The sequence below is a fragment of the Ornithorhynchus anatinus genome, chromosome 2, assembly GCF_004115215.2.
Source record: "Ornithorhynchus anatinus isolate Pmale09 chromosome 2, mOrnAna1.pri.v4, whole genome shotgun sequence".
Taxonomy (NCBI): Eukaryota; Metazoa; Chordata; class Mammalia; order Monotremata; family Ornithorhynchidae; genus Ornithorhynchus; species Ornithorhynchus anatinus.
The window spans coordinates 78,396,377-78,415,727 of record NC_041729.1 but is presented as its reverse complement, the minus strand read 5'-3'; the positions used below and the strand labels follow the sequence as shown (position 1 = coordinate 78,415,727).

The window sequence follows — 19,351 nt, the reverse complement described above, 5'->3', positions numbered from 1 at the left end:
AATGCTTGCTTTGTGGCTAGGATGGCAGAAGCTCAAGAGAACAGTAACAACCTCTTTCAGAACCATGATTATGGTGTTCTCGGGAGAGTCTCGTTCCCCATGCAGTCAGGCTGGGAGCTTGTTCAGCTCTGTTATGTCTGGAGGGAAACCCTCTGGTTTTACTAAAATGTGTGGTACATAGCAACAGAGTGACTATTCTGTAGCTCTGACTACTGTTTAGCAGCAGAATGCGTAACTGTAAGGCCTTGGGAGGCATTTCAAAAAAGTCTCTAATACATTCACAAGGTGGCCTTCTGGCCCTCGATAGGCTGAACTGGCCTCAGTGAAGATTTATGAAAGCCCGTTTTGTCATTCTCTCCCCCTGACTTAGGCAATGGAATATTTCAAGGAGAGCAAAAATCTAAGTGACTACATTCCACAGGGAACCCGGTACCTACCCTGCAGGTTTCTGTCTGCTGCTGCTGCCAGAAAATAGGACCCCTGCCACTGGCCGTGAGATAATGCCCTGGCAAGATCAATAAACTTGCTCCTCAGACACCATAAAATAGCTGCTGCATGGGAAGCAGCAGACCAAATAGACTGCAGCAATTCCAGCGCTACTGCGGCCTCTTTCACAACAGTACTGGTTCTGTATGTTACAGCTCAACCGAATGTGCCAGTTTATGTCTTCCTTTCAGTGGGCTAGCAAAGGACACGCATTACCGGAGGCAAAGACCTCACAACTGCATGTTGATCTAACTGGAGAGTTCCCCAGCAACAGCATTTCAGCATCACCTCAGTGCCTCCAGGGGTCCACCTTCCTTTCCTTGGGGCATTGGCTGGCTGAGTCATCTGTGCACCTTTGAACCTCACCTTTGGCTTCAGGAGACTCCCTTGGCTCGTGCCTGAGGCTCCTGGGATCGTAGGGACCCCTGGAAAGGGTGGGTGAGATCAGGGTAAGCCGCAAACATAGGACTAACTAGCCCCAGATCCCTCTCTGAACTCAGAGCACTTCCATTCCAAGGCATTTTCACCAGGCTGATTGGTTTCTTTGGGTAGGATGATTTGGAACTATTGGAAGCATTAGAGAACGCCCCACTCCCAGACAGATTTATCCATCCAGTTCCCCTATTGACTCGAGTGGCTACTGGTTGGAGTGGCTCCCCTGAGGTGACCCTCACCCCAAGCCTTACACCTATGAGGGAAGCCCAGAAACACCACCCAGGGTTGGGAGGCAGGGCATGATTAGTGGGGACTGATTGGGCCCGGCCCTCCAGCTGTGGATCATCCCTCTGCCTGCAGCTACCCTGGGATGCAGCCAATAGCTGTTTGCCACCCTGCCCAACTTCCTGAAGTTTGTCATAAATTCATAGAAATTTTTGAGCCATGTGGACTTTGTTGGGTAGGATTCAACTACCATTTCTATATGGATGATTCCCAAATCTACCTCTCCAGCAGTGACCTTTTTTTAAAAAGATGGTATTTGTTAAGCCCTTATTGTGTGACAAGCACTGTTCTAAGTGCTGAGGTAGAAATGAGATGATCCTATTGGACTTAGACTGTGAGCCCTATGTAGAACAGGGACTAAGTCAGAGGAAGGAGGATATAATCCCCATTTTACAGATGAGAGAACTGAGGTACAGAAGTTTAAGTGACTTGCCCAAAGTCACGCAACAGACAAGTGGCAGAGCCTGGATTAGAACCCAAGTCCTCTGACTCCCAGGCCAATGTTTTTTTCCACTAGGCCAGGCTGCTTCTCTGCAGTCTCTTGTTTCCTCCTGCCTTTAGAACATCTCTGCTTGGATGTCTTGCCAGCATTTCAAATTTTACACATCCAAAACTTGTCCTCCTTCTGTCTTTCCCCATCACTGCAGAAAACACCTCTGTCCTCCCTGTCTCACAGGCATTTAACCTTGGCATATCCTCAACTCATCTCTCTTATTCAACCCACATATTCAATCTGTCACCAAAATCTTGTCTGTGCTACCTTCATAATATCTCTAGAATCTGCCCATTCCTCTCCACCCACTTATCATATCCCATCTTGACCGGGGCTTCAGCCTCCTCCCTGACCTCGCTGTCCCCATTCTCTTCCCACTCTAGTCCTTAGCTCATCCTGCTGCCCCTATTGCTTATCTAAAAAAGTTCAGTCCCCATTTTTTTAATGGTATTTGTTGAGTGCTTACTCAACACTGAGGCACTGTACTAAGCACTGGGGTAGATACAAGCTAATCAGGTTGGACACAGTCCCTGTACCACGTGGGGCTCACAGTCCTAATCCCCATTACACAGATGAAGTAACTGAGGCCCAGAGAAGCGAAGTGACTTGCCCAAAGTCACATGGCGGACAAGTGGCGGAGCCAGGATTAGAACCCAGGTTCTTCTGACACCCAGGTCCCAGAACCTAACCACTAGACCACACCCACTCCTCAAAAAACCTCCAAGACACCTGCACATGAAACAGAAACTACTTACCATGGGCTTTTAAGCACTTAATCAGCTCAGTCCCCCCTCCAACCTTGCCTTGCTGATCTCCTCCTACAACCCAGCCAACACGCTTTGCTCCTCTAACAGCAACCTACTGAATAAATCTCAGTCACGTCTATCTCACCATGGACCCCTTGCCCACATCCTCCCTCTGGCCTGGAATCCCTTGCCCTTCCTACATGACAAACTACCACCCTCCCCATCTTTAAATCCTTATTAAAATCAATGCTCCTCTAAGAGGCCTTCTCTGAATAAATCCTCATTTCTCCCGCCCCCTCTCCTTTCTGCATAGCCTATGCACTTGTATCTGTACCCTTTAAGCATGTGATATTCACCCCATCCTCAGCCCCATAGTACTTATTTGCATAGCCATTATTAATTTTTATGTCTGTCTCCCCCTCTAGACCTTAAGCTTCTTGTGGGGAGGGCATGTGTCTGCCAGTTCCTCTGCAATTCCCAAGCTCTTTGTAGGTGCTCTGCACACAGTAAGCACTCAATAAATACCACTAATTGATGTACTTATCTTTCTCCTGTTCTCATTTCCACCAAGCATCTCTATTCTTGTTGTAATCCATCTTGACTTCTGCATCAGCCTCCTCACTAATTTCCCTGCCTTGTAGCTTTTTTCCATTCTAGCCCTAAATTCACTAGGATGGCCAGGATCATTTTTCTTTGGGGGGGGGGGGGAGGAGGCAAGGAGGGGAAGAGGGGAGGAATGTTCAGTCCATGTCTCTCCACTCCTCAAAAAACATTAAAAAATTGACAATGACATTGGTTACCCATCTACCGCAGCAGCAGGGAAAAACACTGACCACTGCTGAAAGGCTCTCCTTCCTCTCCCCCTTTCTAGACTCTGAGCCTGTTGTGGGCAGGGATTGTCTCTACTTGTTGCTGAATTGTGCTTTCCAAGTACTTAGTACAGTGCTCTGCACACAATATGTGTTCAATAAATACGATCGAATGAATGAATTTCCTATCAATCCTCACTCCTCTCCCGCTACAACTCAGCCCTGCCACTTCCCTTTTCTAACACCATGCTATCCACTGTATCTCAAACATCTCTCTCACTGTCAACCCTTGTTCACTCCTTCCATTTTACCTGGCACACCCACCCCCTTCATTTTCAACAGGCCATCACTCTCCCCATCTTCAAAGCCCAACTAAAATAGTATCTCTTCCCAGAAACTTTCTCTGATTATTCTCTCATCACCCCACCCTATCTATCTTCCCTCCCTATTGTTTTGGCTACTTGAGTCTATAGCCCCTAAACACTTAGGTACTTAGCCCATAGCACTTATATAATATCCTCAAACTTGGTTGCTTCACCTTCCTGTAATTTATTTTAATCTCTGTCTCTCCAACTAGATTATAAACTCCTTGAGAGCAACGATGGGGTCTACTTATGCCAATGTGCTCCCCCAAGCACTTAGTATTCTGCACACAGTAAGTGGTCAGTAAAACCACTGATTGATTCCTTTTGATTCTCCATCTGCTTCACTTCACAAGATCTCTGATCTTGACTTACTGAGGGTCTCAGCTAATTTCAGAATATATAGAAGATAACAGTAGGGCTAAAACAAGTAGTGCACTCTCTGGCCAAGCCATCTCTTGTGGCAGAATGAACTCTTCTTAAGGACAAGTGTCTGACATTCCTCACTTTTAGTGCAGTGAAATTATACAAAGGAACAAAGCCATTTTTATAAGTGTTCTCAAATTCTTCAAACGTTAAGACAGAAGTGAGTGATAATTCTTTTAATGTTTCAAATTCTAAGAGTTTCCATCCATTAAAGGTTTTGTTAGTAAATACCCCTACTCAATTGTCACTCATTCAAAGACCAAATTCCAAAAGCCAAAGGCAATTTTATCTAATGATATACACAAAAAAGCAACATCCCTTTCAGTTATCTAGTTATATTTTAGAACCTGAAATCTCATCCCCCGAGGACAGTTCTGTTCATGTTAGGACAGGTGGCCGGGGGTGGGAGCAGGGGGGGCAGGGGGTGGGGCATCTTGGGTATAGAGTTTTTTCCCTATAAATGCTTCATTTTGAAAGTTTGGAATTTGGCAATTGAAATTAATTTGTAATCTTTTTAAACCTAGGCCACCCCTTCCTTTTCCCAGAGGTCAAATACGATGGTGTCACTCTCCTTTTAAAGGACAGACTTTCAGAGTGATGACTTTTGTTACATTGGAGAATTATGAATGGACTTTTCCACTCTCTCTTCTCCTCTCCTCTCCCCATATCTCTCCAATGCACCTGAAATAGCTTCTCCTCCCTGAAAAGGAAAATAGATGTGCATTCCACATCGACTTCTTCTGTAACCATCTCATGGAAAAATCAGTGTTGGATCTACTGCAATGCTTAGCACAGTACTTGACACATAGTATGTGCTTGGTAGGCACAATAATCATTGTAATGAAAACAATAATAATAACATGATAATAAAAACATGAAAACCACAAAGTTGTCTTTAAAAATAAAGCACCCTGGGTTTTTTAAGTAAATTGATATGACAAAAACAAATGATGGATGAATTCAATCAAACTCCGCCGCATTTGCTCCTTAAAACCAGAAAATGAAAATCTTATCATCATTTAGAATACTTTCAGGTGGAGGGATTGACTAGTGTTGGAGAATCCAGATGCTAAATCTGTTAAATTTTAAACAATCTCATAGTCCACCGAATCTTAAGTTTTCCTCAAAGTAAAATGAAGATAGAAATATTTGAACTTTTGCTTATGTAGAATTATTCATATTTTGTAGGAAGGTTGAGTTGAAATGCCTAAAGTTCAGTCAACAACACATTTTAACTTGTCAGTATGGTTCCAGAAACCCTTCAATCACCAGTCCAATGTTTGGTGGCAGCCAGAAAGCCCAACAGCATGCTGTTCATCAACAAGAAGCACATTGAAACCAAATAAAAAGCATATTGCCACTATACAGCAGGAGGACGCCCACGCCTGCAATTCTGATCATAGCATCTTAGAAAGAGCATAATAGTGCTAGAAAAGGAGGTTCAAAAAAGGGCAGCCAAAACTAGTTGGGAGGGAGAGAGCAGTTTCCAAAAGAGAATTGACTCATCAAATTAAAACACTTCGACTGACAAGACCAAGGCTGAGAGGGGACATGTTTGAAGCCTACAAAATAATGAAGGGCATGAAAAAGTGAACACAAAATTGTGTTTGACAGGAAAATTAAAGTAGGATCAGCACATTCATCGGTGGCAGTCCATAATAGATTAGTAGTACAAGGATTTAAATAATTTCACAGATGGTAGGTACATGATAAAATATAAGAGGAGACCTTACAGGTGTTTAAATGTCCATCCCTACCTGTGTGGGTGGGTTTAGGCAGGGAAACCATAACGGTATTCCTCCAAGCACCCTTCATTACCAGTATCAGAAACCCAATATTAGACTGGATGGATTACTGGTTTAACCCAATAAATTCATCTAGAAGCAATATAGACTACTGGAAAGAGCATGGGCCTGGGAGTCAGAGGATCTGGGTTCTAATCCCAACTCTGTCACTTGTCTGCTATGTGTGGGGCAAGTCACTTCACTTCTCTTCGCCTCAGTTAACTCATCTGTAAAACGGGGATTAAGACTATGAGCTCTATATGGAAAGGGACGTTGTCCAACTTGATTATCCTGAATCTACCCCAGTGCTTAGTACAATGCCCTGCACATAGTAAGTGCTTAACAACTACCATAAAAAACCCTGTTTAGCTTTTCTCATGTACTCATTTTTTTGCCCCCGCTGGAGTTGAGACTAGAGTTAGTGACAAGGCAATAGGGATAAGACTAAAGACCGTACCCTCTAGACTATAAACTGGTTTGGGGAGGAAATGTGTCTCAACTCTGTTGTATTGTACTCTCCCAAGTGCTTAGTACAGTGCTTGAGAGAAAGCACACAGTAAGTGGTCAATTAATACGATTGCTTGATAATTGTAGATTTATCCTACCACTGTAGGGGATATAAAAAAATTGATGGTTGAAGAGGAGATTTGATTGAATTGTACAAACATGGAAAAGTTCTAAAATTTGGTGCCAACTTTTCAATTTGAGTCCTAGGGTGAAGAGAGGACAGGAATTTTAATATTTTAGCCATTTCAGTCCTTCCTTACATTCACCCCAACTTCTCCAAAGCACCTGTGAATATATCTTTCTATTTTATTTCCCCTACCTGTAATTGTAGTTTCTAGCTCTTTAGTTTGATTGTAAGGTTTCTGAGAGCAGGCATCATATCTAATAATTCTACTGTGCTATTAATGGATCAATGGAATTATGCTGCATACAGTAGATGTTCAATAAAAGCTACTGGTTGATTTGTGGTGTGTGTGTGTGTGTGTGTGTGTGTGTGTGTGTGTGTGTGTGTGTGTGTGTCTGGTGCAGGGTGGGGAGGGACGAGGAGAGGGGATGAGGAAATGAGGTCCACAAAGGTCCAGGGTTGCAAAAAGCTAAGTGTCCAGAAAGTCACCATTTTGGGTCATTTTCAGCTGTCATTGGAAGTGCTCAGTTTTGTCAGAGACCTGTGATGAGCAAATCTGGTAGTTTAGTTTACAAAGCTGTAGAGGTCATTGCCCCAGTATGTGGCACCTACAGTTCGACATACCTCAGACTTAGGTAATTAGCTCCCTTATAGACTGTAAGCCTGTTCTTGGGCAGGGATTGTCTCTATCTGTTGCTGAATTGTACATCAAGCGCTTAGTACAGTGCTCTGCACACAGTAAGCGCTCAATAAATATGATTGATTGAATAAATGAATGAATGAAACTCCTGCAGGAAAATCAAGCACCCAAGTTTATTTCTGTGTAATACAGCTTGGGTTCAAGATAGAAGTGTCTGGCAGCGAATACTGGTTAAACACATTTCTTATTCTGTTGCAGAACATAGGAAACTTGGAAACATGACTGTGACAGTGAAAAAGACTGTCCCCTCTCCAGAGGCCATACAGATCCTCTATCAGCGTATGCGATACGAATATGAATTCTACTACTTCGTCAAGGAGCAGTTCCATCTGCTGAAACGCAAGTTTGGACTTAAGTCTCATGTCAACCGGCCACCTCTGAGGCCAGAATTCTTTATTCCTACTCCACTGGAAACCGAGGAGCCAATAGATGATGAGGAGCAAGATGATGAGAAGTGGTTAGAGGATATCTACAAGAGGTGATACAGACCCTTGTGCCCTCCTCCAAAAGCCTCTTCCGCCTCTGTCTGACAGCTTTTGTTTAAAGAGATCCTTTATGGGACTGAATTAATGCGCCACAGCATTGAACAGAACAAAGCATTCCCACATGTTGGGGTGACTGGGAGATACCCGGTTTTGCGGGTTTTATTTGTTTAATTTTATTGAGCGGGTTAGTTTGTTTTTTTTTCTTTCTGCTCCCTGACAAAGATAGATTAGATGGCTCCATCTCATGGGCAGGGAACACGTCTGCTAATTCTGTTGTATTGTGTTCTCCCAAGCGCTTAGTAGAGTGCTCTGCACATAGTAAGCGCTCAATAAATATGACTGATCATAAAATTCCATCCCGGAAAGGAGCATCTTACCCACACTCTCTTCTCCCCAAAAAGCACGGGAGTCCTAGCATTCTGTGCAAGCTGGATTTTCAGGCCCATCTCCCTTGACCCATGCCCTGCTTCTTTGGAGCACTGATCCACCTGAGCCCAAATTTTAAAACATGTGGCCTGAGCAGCCAGGCATTCACTTATAGGAGATCCAGCCCTTATAGATGTCTGAAAGGTTCTGGACATTTATTCAACACAGTACTGTGAGCTCACTGTGGGCAGGGAATGTGTCTGCTTATTGTTATATTGTACTCTTCCAAGCGCTTGGTACAGTGTTTTGCACACAGTAAGCGCTCAATAAATACAACTGAATGAATGAATTAAAGGATGGTTCTGATGGAGCTGGTGGTAGGTCCCTGTTTGAGTTTGGCCATATCATCTAGCAAAGCTCAAGTGGAATATAACACAAAACCAAAAGATCTAGATTATAATGACAATTTAGCCTCCTTCCTCCCCATCTCCTGTGCTTATTCGTCCCAGTCGGACCATGTAACCCCATCCTGGTCCGGCCTGTGTCCCCAGGCCCAGCTCTCACCCCATCTTCAGGCCATTTGGTGCCCGTACAGAACTCTACCCAATCATTGCAATGCAACCCACACGAAACCTTACCTCAGCACCAACAGCAGCCCCCAGTTCCCACAACATCCACTCCAACAAAAATACAGGTGACTTTAAATTCAAAAAACCAACTAAGGAGTGTAAAGAAATGCAAGAGACTCAGGACAAAACCAGAGCCACTCTCATCGGTCACACATAGACAGTTGAGTTCACTGTTTTGTCTGGAAGTGGGTCTGCCTTGAAAACTTTGAGAAATCCCATTCTACAGCTCTCAGCAGGGAATTTTATGAGCATCCTCATTCCTGAAATGAGGCCTGAGAGTGGAAGTTTGTGGAGGGGAAAGGCTGCTTTTTAAGCAGTTCTGATACTTTTGCTGTCATGAACTAGGTTACATTGTTTGGTCAGTCATGAGGAAACTGCTCAGGTTCAGACCATTTCTGATGGGTGGGTAGCAGGGCCGTCCTTACCTCTGAGTTAGGCAGAGCCTGGGAAAGGCCCCCCAGGGAGACCTCACCTCCCCAAGCAACCAGGATTCTGTGAAGCTGCTGCTGCATGGAGCAGCCAGGGGAGGGCTGGAGCAGGTGTGTATTGGGCATAGGTGTGGCCCCTTGTAACAGCATGCCCTTGGAGGGATGAGACATCCTTGGAAATGGGGGCTGGGGACTTTGGAATTTCTCGAGGAGGGACAGGACAGGGATAATGGGACAGTCGTCGGTCTCAAGAGGGAAAAGTGCTATCCAATGATAGAACTTTCACCCTTTTGGCCCCCAGTGGTCCCGGGAGGCAGGGAGAAATAACAGCTTTGGTGGGGTGTAGCTCATCAACTGATGGCATTTATTGAGGGCTAACTAAGTGCAGAGTCCCGTACTAAGAATTTGGGAAAGTACAAGAGAGTAGATAGACACAATCCCTGCCCACAAGGAGTTTCCAGTCTACAGGATGGTTCTGCTACCTGTGTAATAGCAGCAGAAGACCTCAGTCGTGACCTCTTGTGGCTTGGAGCACTGAACTCTGAAAATTGCCTTCTCCCAACTAACAGCCTTCCCACTTTGAAGAGTAGCTAACAGCCACCATTTGGAACCTCAGTGGGGAGAACCTGCCCCCAGGCTTAAATTCTAGAAGAGTGATTTGCAACCCAAACAGTGGCAGAAGAGGGTGAGGGCAAGGCAATAGTGGATGGGGTTTCTCCAAAAAATAGCTACCTCTCATCCTGGGGCACAATCTCGAACCTGGACCTGCAGCCAAAGAAAGGGTGGTCATCTCTGCACTGGTGAAGGTGGAATTAAAGTTCTACTGTGGAGGAGCAAGATGAAAACTAGAGACCCCCAAGGATGAGAAAAGGAGGAATTTGTCAGGAAAAGAACTGGAAGTCTTGTACCCAAGGAACAGTCAGGGAAGCAGCAGCAACAGAGAAATCAGAGGAATAGTTTTTAAACCAAGTAAAATTCCCAAGGTTGGGCTGAAAATATTGTCAACTTCCTCAAAAAGGGTGCAATTTTTATTTTATTAATGGGGAAGTTTATCAAGCAAAAGTCATCTTGCAGAAGACTTTTCTGGAGCTGCTTTATCATGAGATGTGTTAAGGAGGCTCCTCTTCACTAAGGGAATCAGCTTTGGCCCCAGACCATCCTGATTTGAAAGCCATCAAGCCACCCAAACAGACCTAAGGTGAGGAAGAGCCAATCAGAAGAATGGGTGACCGACATGTTTGGCAAGGAGAAATGTGTTCTGTCCTAACTGGGGGAACCCTTTCAGTCCAGACAAGCAGAGCTAAGAGTGACCCCGAGAGCACTTGATACAGTAGCCAAAAGTTGAGACTCTGTAAAATTGTAAGTGGTTTCTAGGAAATGCCATTTAAGGAATAATGATTAGTGGGCACTTTTTGGAAGGGCAGTGCCTTGAAAGCAAATTCATCTGCTCACCTCAAAAAGAGAAAAACCCAACTTGGCTATTTTTAGGGGTTTGGAATAGGATTGGGCATTCATCTGGTTTTCCCTAGGCACAAGCCCCCTGCCACTTAACATGGTCCCCGTAGCCTGATCTACCCAGTTGTAAAAGGCATTTTCAGCCATGATCACTCTATAACATGAAAGCAAAACGTGCTGATGGATTTACTCTCCGGGCCTTCATGTCGCTTTTTTTGAGCCAACAATTGGCCTCTAAGTTACGCCTCTTCCTCTGAGAGCCAAGGTACTTCATAAATTTACTTGGCACATGCAGCAGAGACTCTGGCTCCAGGCCCACACACCATTTGTGCATCATGAAATATATTGTAGATTTTTCATATTTTAGTTTAAAAGAAAATAACATTTGAAGCTGGTTAATCTTTGACTGCCTTATTTATTATAACTTTTCAGCACATTCCAAGGTTTTAGTTACTCAGGAAGGAGTTAATTAAAATGGTTTTATTTTGGTCTGTTGAGTGTTTTTTAAAAAGCAAAAAATCACTAATAATAGCCTTTGACCCATTTTGTATTGAGTGTCACAGGAGGACTTGTAAATCTTTTTTTTTAGAAGAAAAAGGCAAAAACAGTTGGTGTTTGACATTAATAAAAACAAGAACCAAAACATTAGCTTAATTTAAATGCAAGCAATTTGTGTTTGGAATCAAATATTTGTTAACTCATTCATTACCCACATTAAGGGTAAAGAAATGGAAATAAGCTGTGTGTCTTCGAGTCTGATGTGATTTGAAAATAAAAACTGCAGTTCTTCGCGGTTAACCAGACTTTCATTCACCAAATGTAACGTCAGAATCAGTCACTTGCCCTGAACTCTCATTCTATCAGAGGTTACTTGGACCAGATAGAGTAACTAGGGCCTGTGTATGACCAACTCTCTGCAATGGGCAGGACATTTCAAGCCTCCCAGTGTTTCTCTGAGATTCAGAGTCTAAGATTACACCACTATCCACCCAGTCAGAGCAACAATAATCCAGAAATGCACTGCCTGGAGAGTTTTATTGCTCTGATCAAATGGAATTTACAACTAAAAGAGAAGCAAAATAGCTTGGATCCTCATGCTTAACTGAATCTTATAAACATGACAGAGTTCCTATCAATAGCCAGACTCCAAAGATGGTCTGCCACTCCAATAAAGGAAAAGAATCAGAACTTTAGTTCTAAGAAGAAACATAATCGATTGTTCACATCAGACTGCTTCATCCAGTAAATTTGGGTGGAGTCTCAGACAATGAGAAATAATGGATGGAATTGTGTTTCTGTTTAATTTGTTTTTCCATAGCAGTCCAACGGCGTGAGGCTCCGTCAGAGTCTTTTTAACTGCAGCCATTCATACAATGAGCAATAATCATAGTAAAATGAAAACAGAAAGTATGTGGTACACTGGAGTCTTTTAATTTGTTTAAAGTGTTTTGTGATGCCTTCCCACCTGTGTTTTTTGTGATGAACTGACCAAGTTCTGTTGGATTATGTGATGGCTGGTGCCATACAAAACATTAAAATAGAATGATGAACGTGGCCATTAAGAAATACCCTCTGAGCCTCCAAGCTGCTAGAAGTCATTCGGAAGAAACTACTGGATTGAAGTAAAATCAGTGTTGTCTTTATATTTCTAATGATAATGGAGGACCAAGTTAAATAGCATTTTGTAGTCTCACAAATAAAAGCTTATTCATGTCTGTTAAGAATTATATTGAAATACCGTTAGCAAAGTCACAAACGGGTGGTTTCAGATGTGAGGCCGGAAAACATTTGTCATCTCCTCCCAAAGATGGCCACCCTGGAGTATGTGACGCTGCATTTGATACTGGGAACAAACACCAAGTAACACTTGGCGGAAGACATGGCCTAGTGGATAGAGTACATGCCTGGGAGTCAGAAGGACCTGAGTCTTAATTCCGGCTCCGCCATTTATCTGCTGTGTGACCGTGGACTAGTCACTTAACTTCTGTATGCCTCAGTTTCCTCCTCTGTAAATTGAAGATTAAGATTATGAGCCTCACGTGGGACAGGGGCTGTGTCCAACCTGATTATCTTGCATCCATCCCAGCACTTAGTACGGTGTCTGACACACAGTAAGTACTTATCAAGTACCATACCAAAAAAAATCCCCAAAAGATATCTCTCACAGAAACTAATGATAAAGACAATCTACTGATATTCATTTCACAATTTGCAGATCTCCACTTCAAAAGCTCTAACTAGAAAATCCTCACAGGTGTGTCAGGCTGCCTCACCAAACAGACCTCAACCCTGCCTCCACACCCTGGGGCAGCCATGGTCAGAAGCCTGTGCTGGTAACCACAACCTGGAAATCCTTTTCAGGAAGGAGAAAGATGTACACAAATTACAATGAGCACTCCTAATGGGGAGGAGCAATTTATTCAATTTAGGAATTTCACACACACACACACACACACACAGAGAGAGAGAGAGAGAGAGAGAGAGAAAGGAAAATTCTGCTTTCTTCAAACCTAGGGCAATCAAACTTTATGCCAGGTTTCAATTTTGAGACGATTTTCACTGCCATATTATAATCCTTTGTGAAGAGAATTCCAAAATGGAAACATGTAGCTCATATTTACATGTGTTGAGTTAAGTGTACTCTTTGTAAATAGAGTGTTTTATTGGGACCAGCTCTACATAACTCAGTATCTCAGCGGTCATGTTGCTCTCAACTGTTGCAGATTCTTAATCCACTTCAAAGAGATGGTATAGGGGATTCATTCGATGGAAAAATGACAACAAAAAGGCAGTTAGATGGCATATGTGTATAGACAACCCTTGCCCAAGGTTAATTGGGATGGTAACTCAGATGCCCAGGAGTCTTTCCTGACCCATTTTCCCTTGAATGAATTCTGCACATGTCCGTCCTGGTCCACATGGATGATTCCCAGGAGACACCCAGAGTCAGAATTAGGAATGGGTCAGAGGAAGAAAACTAATTGTGCAATCTAATTTTGACCAGATAGTGGAAAAATATGATCCTAATTTTTTTCTATTTGACATTGGGTGGATTTCCCAATCTCACATTTGAAAGTGAATCGTTCCTCTTTTAACCACACATGCCCTGGACAGACACTGAGCAACCTTCCCCATATGAGTCAATCCAAACCAATCAGATCTGACCTGTGACTCTTCTCTTATTCCATTTATGAGCCTTTCAAGCAGAGGCGACAGCAAAGAGAGGTTGGGGCGGTCTGGACGGTCCCAGACGGCATACTGCGTGTATGACGCAACTAAATAGAGAGTAGCATAAAGCCAGGAAGCAGTGTGGTTTGGCTATTATAGTGAAAGACTGAGAAGCAGGAAAGTTGTTGGGTTCAAATCCCAGCTGATCTATGTCATTTCACCTCCTTTTTCCTGAGGCCAATCCATTGGGCAAGCAAGGCTTTAGAAACTTGGACATAATTGGTCTGAGATAACCTTGATGCTATCCTCAACAACTCTCTCATTCAACACACATATTCAATCTGTCACTAAATCCTGTCAGTTTAACCTTCGCAACATCACTAAAATGCACCATTTCCTCTCTAAACTGCTATCATGTTAATCCAAATACTTATCCTATCCCACCTTGATTACTGTATCAGCCTCCTTACTGACCTCCCTTCCTCCTGTCTCTCCTCACTCCAGTCCATATTTCACTCTGCTGCCCAGATCATTTTTCTGCAAAAACGTTCAGTCCATGTTTCCCCACTCCTCAAGAACCTCCCGATTATCCATTCACCTCCATGACAAACAGAAACCCCTTACCATCGGCTTTAAAGCTCTCAGTCACCTTGCCCCCTCTTACCTTACCTCACTGCTTTCCGACTACAACCTAGCCCACACATTTTGCTCCTCTAATGCCAACCTAATAATAATGTTGGTATTTGTTAAGCTTACTATGTGCAGAGAACTGTTTTAAGCGCTGGGGTAGATACAGGGTAATCAGGTTGTCCCACGTGAGGCTCACAGTTAATCCCCATTTTACAGATGAGGTAACTGAGGCACAGAGAAATTAAGTGACTTGCCCACAGTCACACAGCTGACAAGTGGCAGAGCCGGGAGTCGAACCCATGACCTTTGACTCTGAAGCCTGGGTTCTTTCCATTGAGCCACACTGCTTCCCCTAACGTACTCGCTATACCTCAATCTCATTTCTGTCCTCTTGTCCATGTCCTGCCTCTGGCCTGGAACAACCTTCCTCTCCATATCCGACAGATGATCACTCTCAGCGTGGCTCAGTGGAAAGAGCTCAGGCCTGGGAGTCAGAGGTCATGGGTTCTAATCCTGACTCCACCACTTGTCAGCTGTGTGACTTTGGGCAAGTCACTTCACTTCTCTATGCCTCAGTTCCCTCATCCGTAAAATGGGATTAAGACTGTACGCCCCACTTGGGACAACCTGATCCCCTTGTATCCCCCTAGCGCTTAGAACAGTACTTTCCACATGGTAAGCACTTAACAAATACTATCATTATTATTATCATTATTACTTTCAAAGCCTTGTTAAACGCACATCTTCTCCAAGAGGCCTTCCCTGACTATGCCCTTATTTCCTCTTCTCCCATCCCTTCTATGCCACCCTCACACTTGAATCTGCCCTCATTATTCACCCTCTTTCAGCCTCGCGGCACTCATGTACATATCCATAATTTATATTAATGTCAATCTCCCCCTCTAGACTGGGGAGAAGCTGCAGTGAAGTCCCTGTCATCATTTTTCTTTCTGACATTTACTCCCTTAAGCCTGCAGGTATGGTTGCCCAAGTATGACTTGAGTGACTGTGACTCCGTGTCATAAAGCTGTAACTTTTAAGAAGGGAATTGAGAAGGACAGAGGCCAAGTACAGTTCTGGTAGGCCTCGGGCAGTGAAAGTCCAGGACTTCCTGCCCAAGTCAAAGCTTGTTCCTTCCTACCCTGAGGGCCCACATCCCCAGAGGCCAGAGCAGCAGGAAGGGATGAGGGGAGAAACAGGGGGTGTAGGGATCACCCCGGAGTGAAAAAAATGGATGAGAAAGAACAAAGATCAGTACTGAAAAAGCTGCAACCTGCAACTTCCAACTGGCCTTCCTGTTGCAATCCCGTTTACTGTGATATTGTTCAATCCTAAATGCTTAGTTCAGTGCTCTGCACAAAGCTGATGCTCAATAAATAGTTGATTCAGGCCAAGCCAAACTCCTGCCAATAGACATTTGTCACCAACATTTCCTTTGATAAACGTGTTTTTGACTACAGCGACGGTCTGATCAATTGTCATTGCACTGCTTTCCCAAAGGGCTGGTTTCCCTGCACTTGTCTAAAACATCATAAGTATGTGACCCCAATGATAACCTTGTAAGCGTATTCTGTTTGCAAGATGATGGGACAAAAGAGTCCTCTCCATGGAATAGTGAACGCTATCCGCTTCCCTTTCTGCTTGCTGCTCCGCATTCTGTACCAAATAAACCAAAGGTTTTGTGACACTGGAGTATTTTCTCAGTTTCGGAAATCCTCCAGAAGTCCTTGAAGTGATAACTTGTAATGAGCACCTCAGTCACACTGAGGAAATGAGATATGAGTGCTTGCCATCCCTCCTTGGGTCTAGTGATATTTATCCTGCTTCTTCAGCAGCAGAAAAGCCTGCCTGGTCCAAATTACCGGTAAACAGTGACTTATGAGAAGCAGCGTGGCTCAGTGGAAAGAGCACGGGCTTTGGAGTCAGGGCTCATGAGTTCGAATCCCAGCTCTGCCACTTGTCGACTGTGTGACTGGGCAAGTCACTTCACTTCTCTGTGCCTCAGTTCCCTCATCTGTAAAATGGGGATTAAGACTGTGAGCCCCATGTGGGACAACCTGATTCCCCTATGTCTACCCCAGCGCTTAGAACAGTGCTCGGCACATAGTAAGCGCTTAACAAATACCAACATTATTATTATTATTATTATTCTAGCTGGGATAGAAGTCATTTGAAGTAGTGTGGCCTAGTGGATAGAAAAAACGTCTCTGAGTTAGAAGGGCCTGGGTTCTAATCCCGGCTCTACCGCTTGTCTGCGGCGTGACCTCCACTTGTCTGCGGTGTGACCTTGGACAAATCACTTCGTTTCTCTGGGCTTCAGTTAGCTCAACTGGAAAATGGGGATTTAGACTGTGAGTCCCATGTGGGACAGGGACTGTGTCCAACCTGATTAGCTTCTATCTTCCCCAGCACTAAGTACAATGCCTGGCACAGAGTAAGCACTTAACAAATAATATAAACAAACAGAAACCTGAAGCCCGACTCTTCTCTGAGCTTGAACGCCTGATTAGCGGACTCTCCTGCACCGTTCTGCAGTTGCAGACGCGATTGCAGCTTGGGAGGGCAGGACACCCAGGTATTTGAAATGTAGGATAGTAGTAGCCCAGGCCTAGATGAGCTAAGGCCTCAGCCTGGTGCAAACGCAGCATAGCTCAGTGGAAAGAGCCCGGGCTTGGGAGTCAGAGGTCATGGGTTCGAATTCCTGCTCTGCCACTTGTCAGCTGTGTGACTGTGGGTGAGTCATTTAACTTACTCATCTCTCTGGCCGGTCATTCTCGGTCTCCTTCGCAGGCTCCTCTTCCCCCTCCTATCCTCTAACTGTTGGGGTTCCTCAAGGGTCAGTTCTTGGCCCTCTTCTGTTCTCCATATACACTCACTCCCTCGGCGAACTCATCCGCTCTCACGGCTCCAACTATCATCTCTATGCAGATGACACACAGATCTACATCTCTGCCCCTGTCCTCTCCCCCTCCCTTCAGGCTCGTATGTCCTCCTGCCTCCAAGACATCTCTACTTGCATGTCTGCCCGCCACCTAAAGCTCAACATGAGCAAGACTGAGCTCCTCATCTTCCCTCCCAATCCCGGTCCTCTCCCAAACTTCCCTATCACCGTGGATGGTACGACCATCCTTCCCATCTCTCAGGCCTGCAACCTCGGTGTCATCTTCGACTCGGCTCTCTCGTTCACCCCACACATCCAATCCGTCACCAAGAGCTGCCGGTCTCACCTTTATAATATCACCAAGATCCGCCCTTTCCTCTCCACCCAAACGCTATCTTACTGCTACAGGCTCTCGTAATATCCCAGCTAGATTATTGTGTCAGCCTACTCTCTGATCTCCCTTCCTCCTCTCTCGCCCCGCTCCAGTCTATTCTTCACTCCTCTGCCCGGATCATTTTCCTGCAGAAACGCTCTGGGCATGTCACTCCCCTTCTTAAAAACCTCCAGTGGTTGCCTATCGACCTCCGCACAAAACAAAAACTCACTCTAAGCTTCGAGGCTCTCCATCACCTTGCCCCTTCCTACCTCTCCTCCCTTCTCTCTTTCCACTGCCCACCCCGCACGCTCCGCTCCTCTGCCGCCCACCTCCTCACCATCCCCCGTTCTCGCCTATCCCGCCGTCGACCCCTGGGCCACGTCCTCCCGCGGTCCTGGAACGCACTCCCTCCTCACCTCCGCCAAACTCATTCTCTTCCCCTCTTCAAAACCCTACTTAAAGCTCACCTCCCCCAAGAGGCCTTCCCAGACTGAGCTCCCCTTTTCCCTCTGCTCCCTCTACCACCCCCTTCACCTCTCCGCAGCTAAACCCTCTTCTCCCCCCCTCTCCCATCCCATCCCCTCAGCACTGTACTCGTCCGCTCAACTGTATATATCTTCATCACCCTATTTATTTTGTTAATGAGATGTACATCACCTTGATTCTATTTATTTGCTCTTGTTTTAATGAGATGTTCTTCCCCTTGATTCTCTTTACTGCTATTGTTCTTGTCTGCCTGTCTCCCCCGACCAGACTGTAAGCCCGTCAAAGGGCAGGGACTGTTCTGTTACCGATTTGTACATTCCAAGCGCTTAGTACAGTGCTCTGCACATAGTAAGCGCTCAATAAACACTACTGAATGAATTTAACTTCTCTGTGCCTCAGTGACCTCATCTGTAAAATGGGGATTAAGACTGTGAGCCTCACGTGGGACAACCTGATTACTCTGTATCTACCCCAGCGATTAGAACAGTGCTCTGCACATAGTAAGCGCTTAACAAACACCAACGTTATTGTTCTGGCTTAATGGGGCTTTGTATGCAGAAGTGACTGGGCTGTCTGTGCACTAGAGGGCGCTTTAACCATAACAATAGACTATCCAAGGGACCACCCCCCCATCCCACCCCCCAAAAAATCAATGCCTCTGGACAAGATTCCTGCCACACCTGTTCGTTTTCTTTCAACGTTTTCTTGATTTAGAGGCTTGTGGATACTGTGAACACATTTCAAGTCATTATGTATGTTTGCCTCCCCATGGGGAACAAAGCTAGGCATTTTTCAAAGATGCCTCTGCTTTTAGTCCCGGGACAAGGTTGCAGGTGGCCAGGGGAGATCCTGGCTGGAGACCACGTTATCGCAATTGTTCAACCAATCCAGGCTATGTAGTAAGCACTTATTGTGGGCAGAGTGCTGTATTGAGCACTTGGGAGAGTAGAACTGTAAGCCCGTCAAACGGCAGGGACAGTATCTGTTGCCGACTTGTTCATCCCAAGCGCTTAGTACAGTGCTCTGCACATAGTAAGTGCTCAATAAATACTATTGAATGAATAGAATAGAAGCAGCATAGCCTAGCAGAAAGAGCGCAGGCCTGGGAGTCAGAGGACCTGGATTCGAACCGGCCACTTGCCTACTGAGCCAGTTACTTAACTCGATTTAGACTGTGAGCACCACATGGGACAAGGACTGTGTCCAACCTGATTTGCTTGTATCTATCCCAGCGATTAGTATAGTGCCCGGCACATAGTAAGCATTTAACAAATATCACAATTAATGTTA

General features: G+C 44.8%; 1 protein-coding gene across 1 annotated transcript in view; it reads left to right on the top strand.

The window, feature by feature from the left end:
- Positions 1-11,318, top strand: part of UST (uronyl 2-sulfotransferase) — a 305,282-nt gene extending 293,964 nt beyond the window's left edge. The window contains exon 8 of the mRNA XM_029056424.2: positions 7,356-11,318. Within this exon, the coding sequence (XP_028912257.1) occupies positions 7,356-7,639 (284 nt within the window). The 3' untranslated portion in view covers positions 7,640-11,318. The remainder of the gene's footprint in view (positions 1-7,355) is intronic.
- Positions 11,319-19,351: the final 8,033 nt, after the last annotated feature.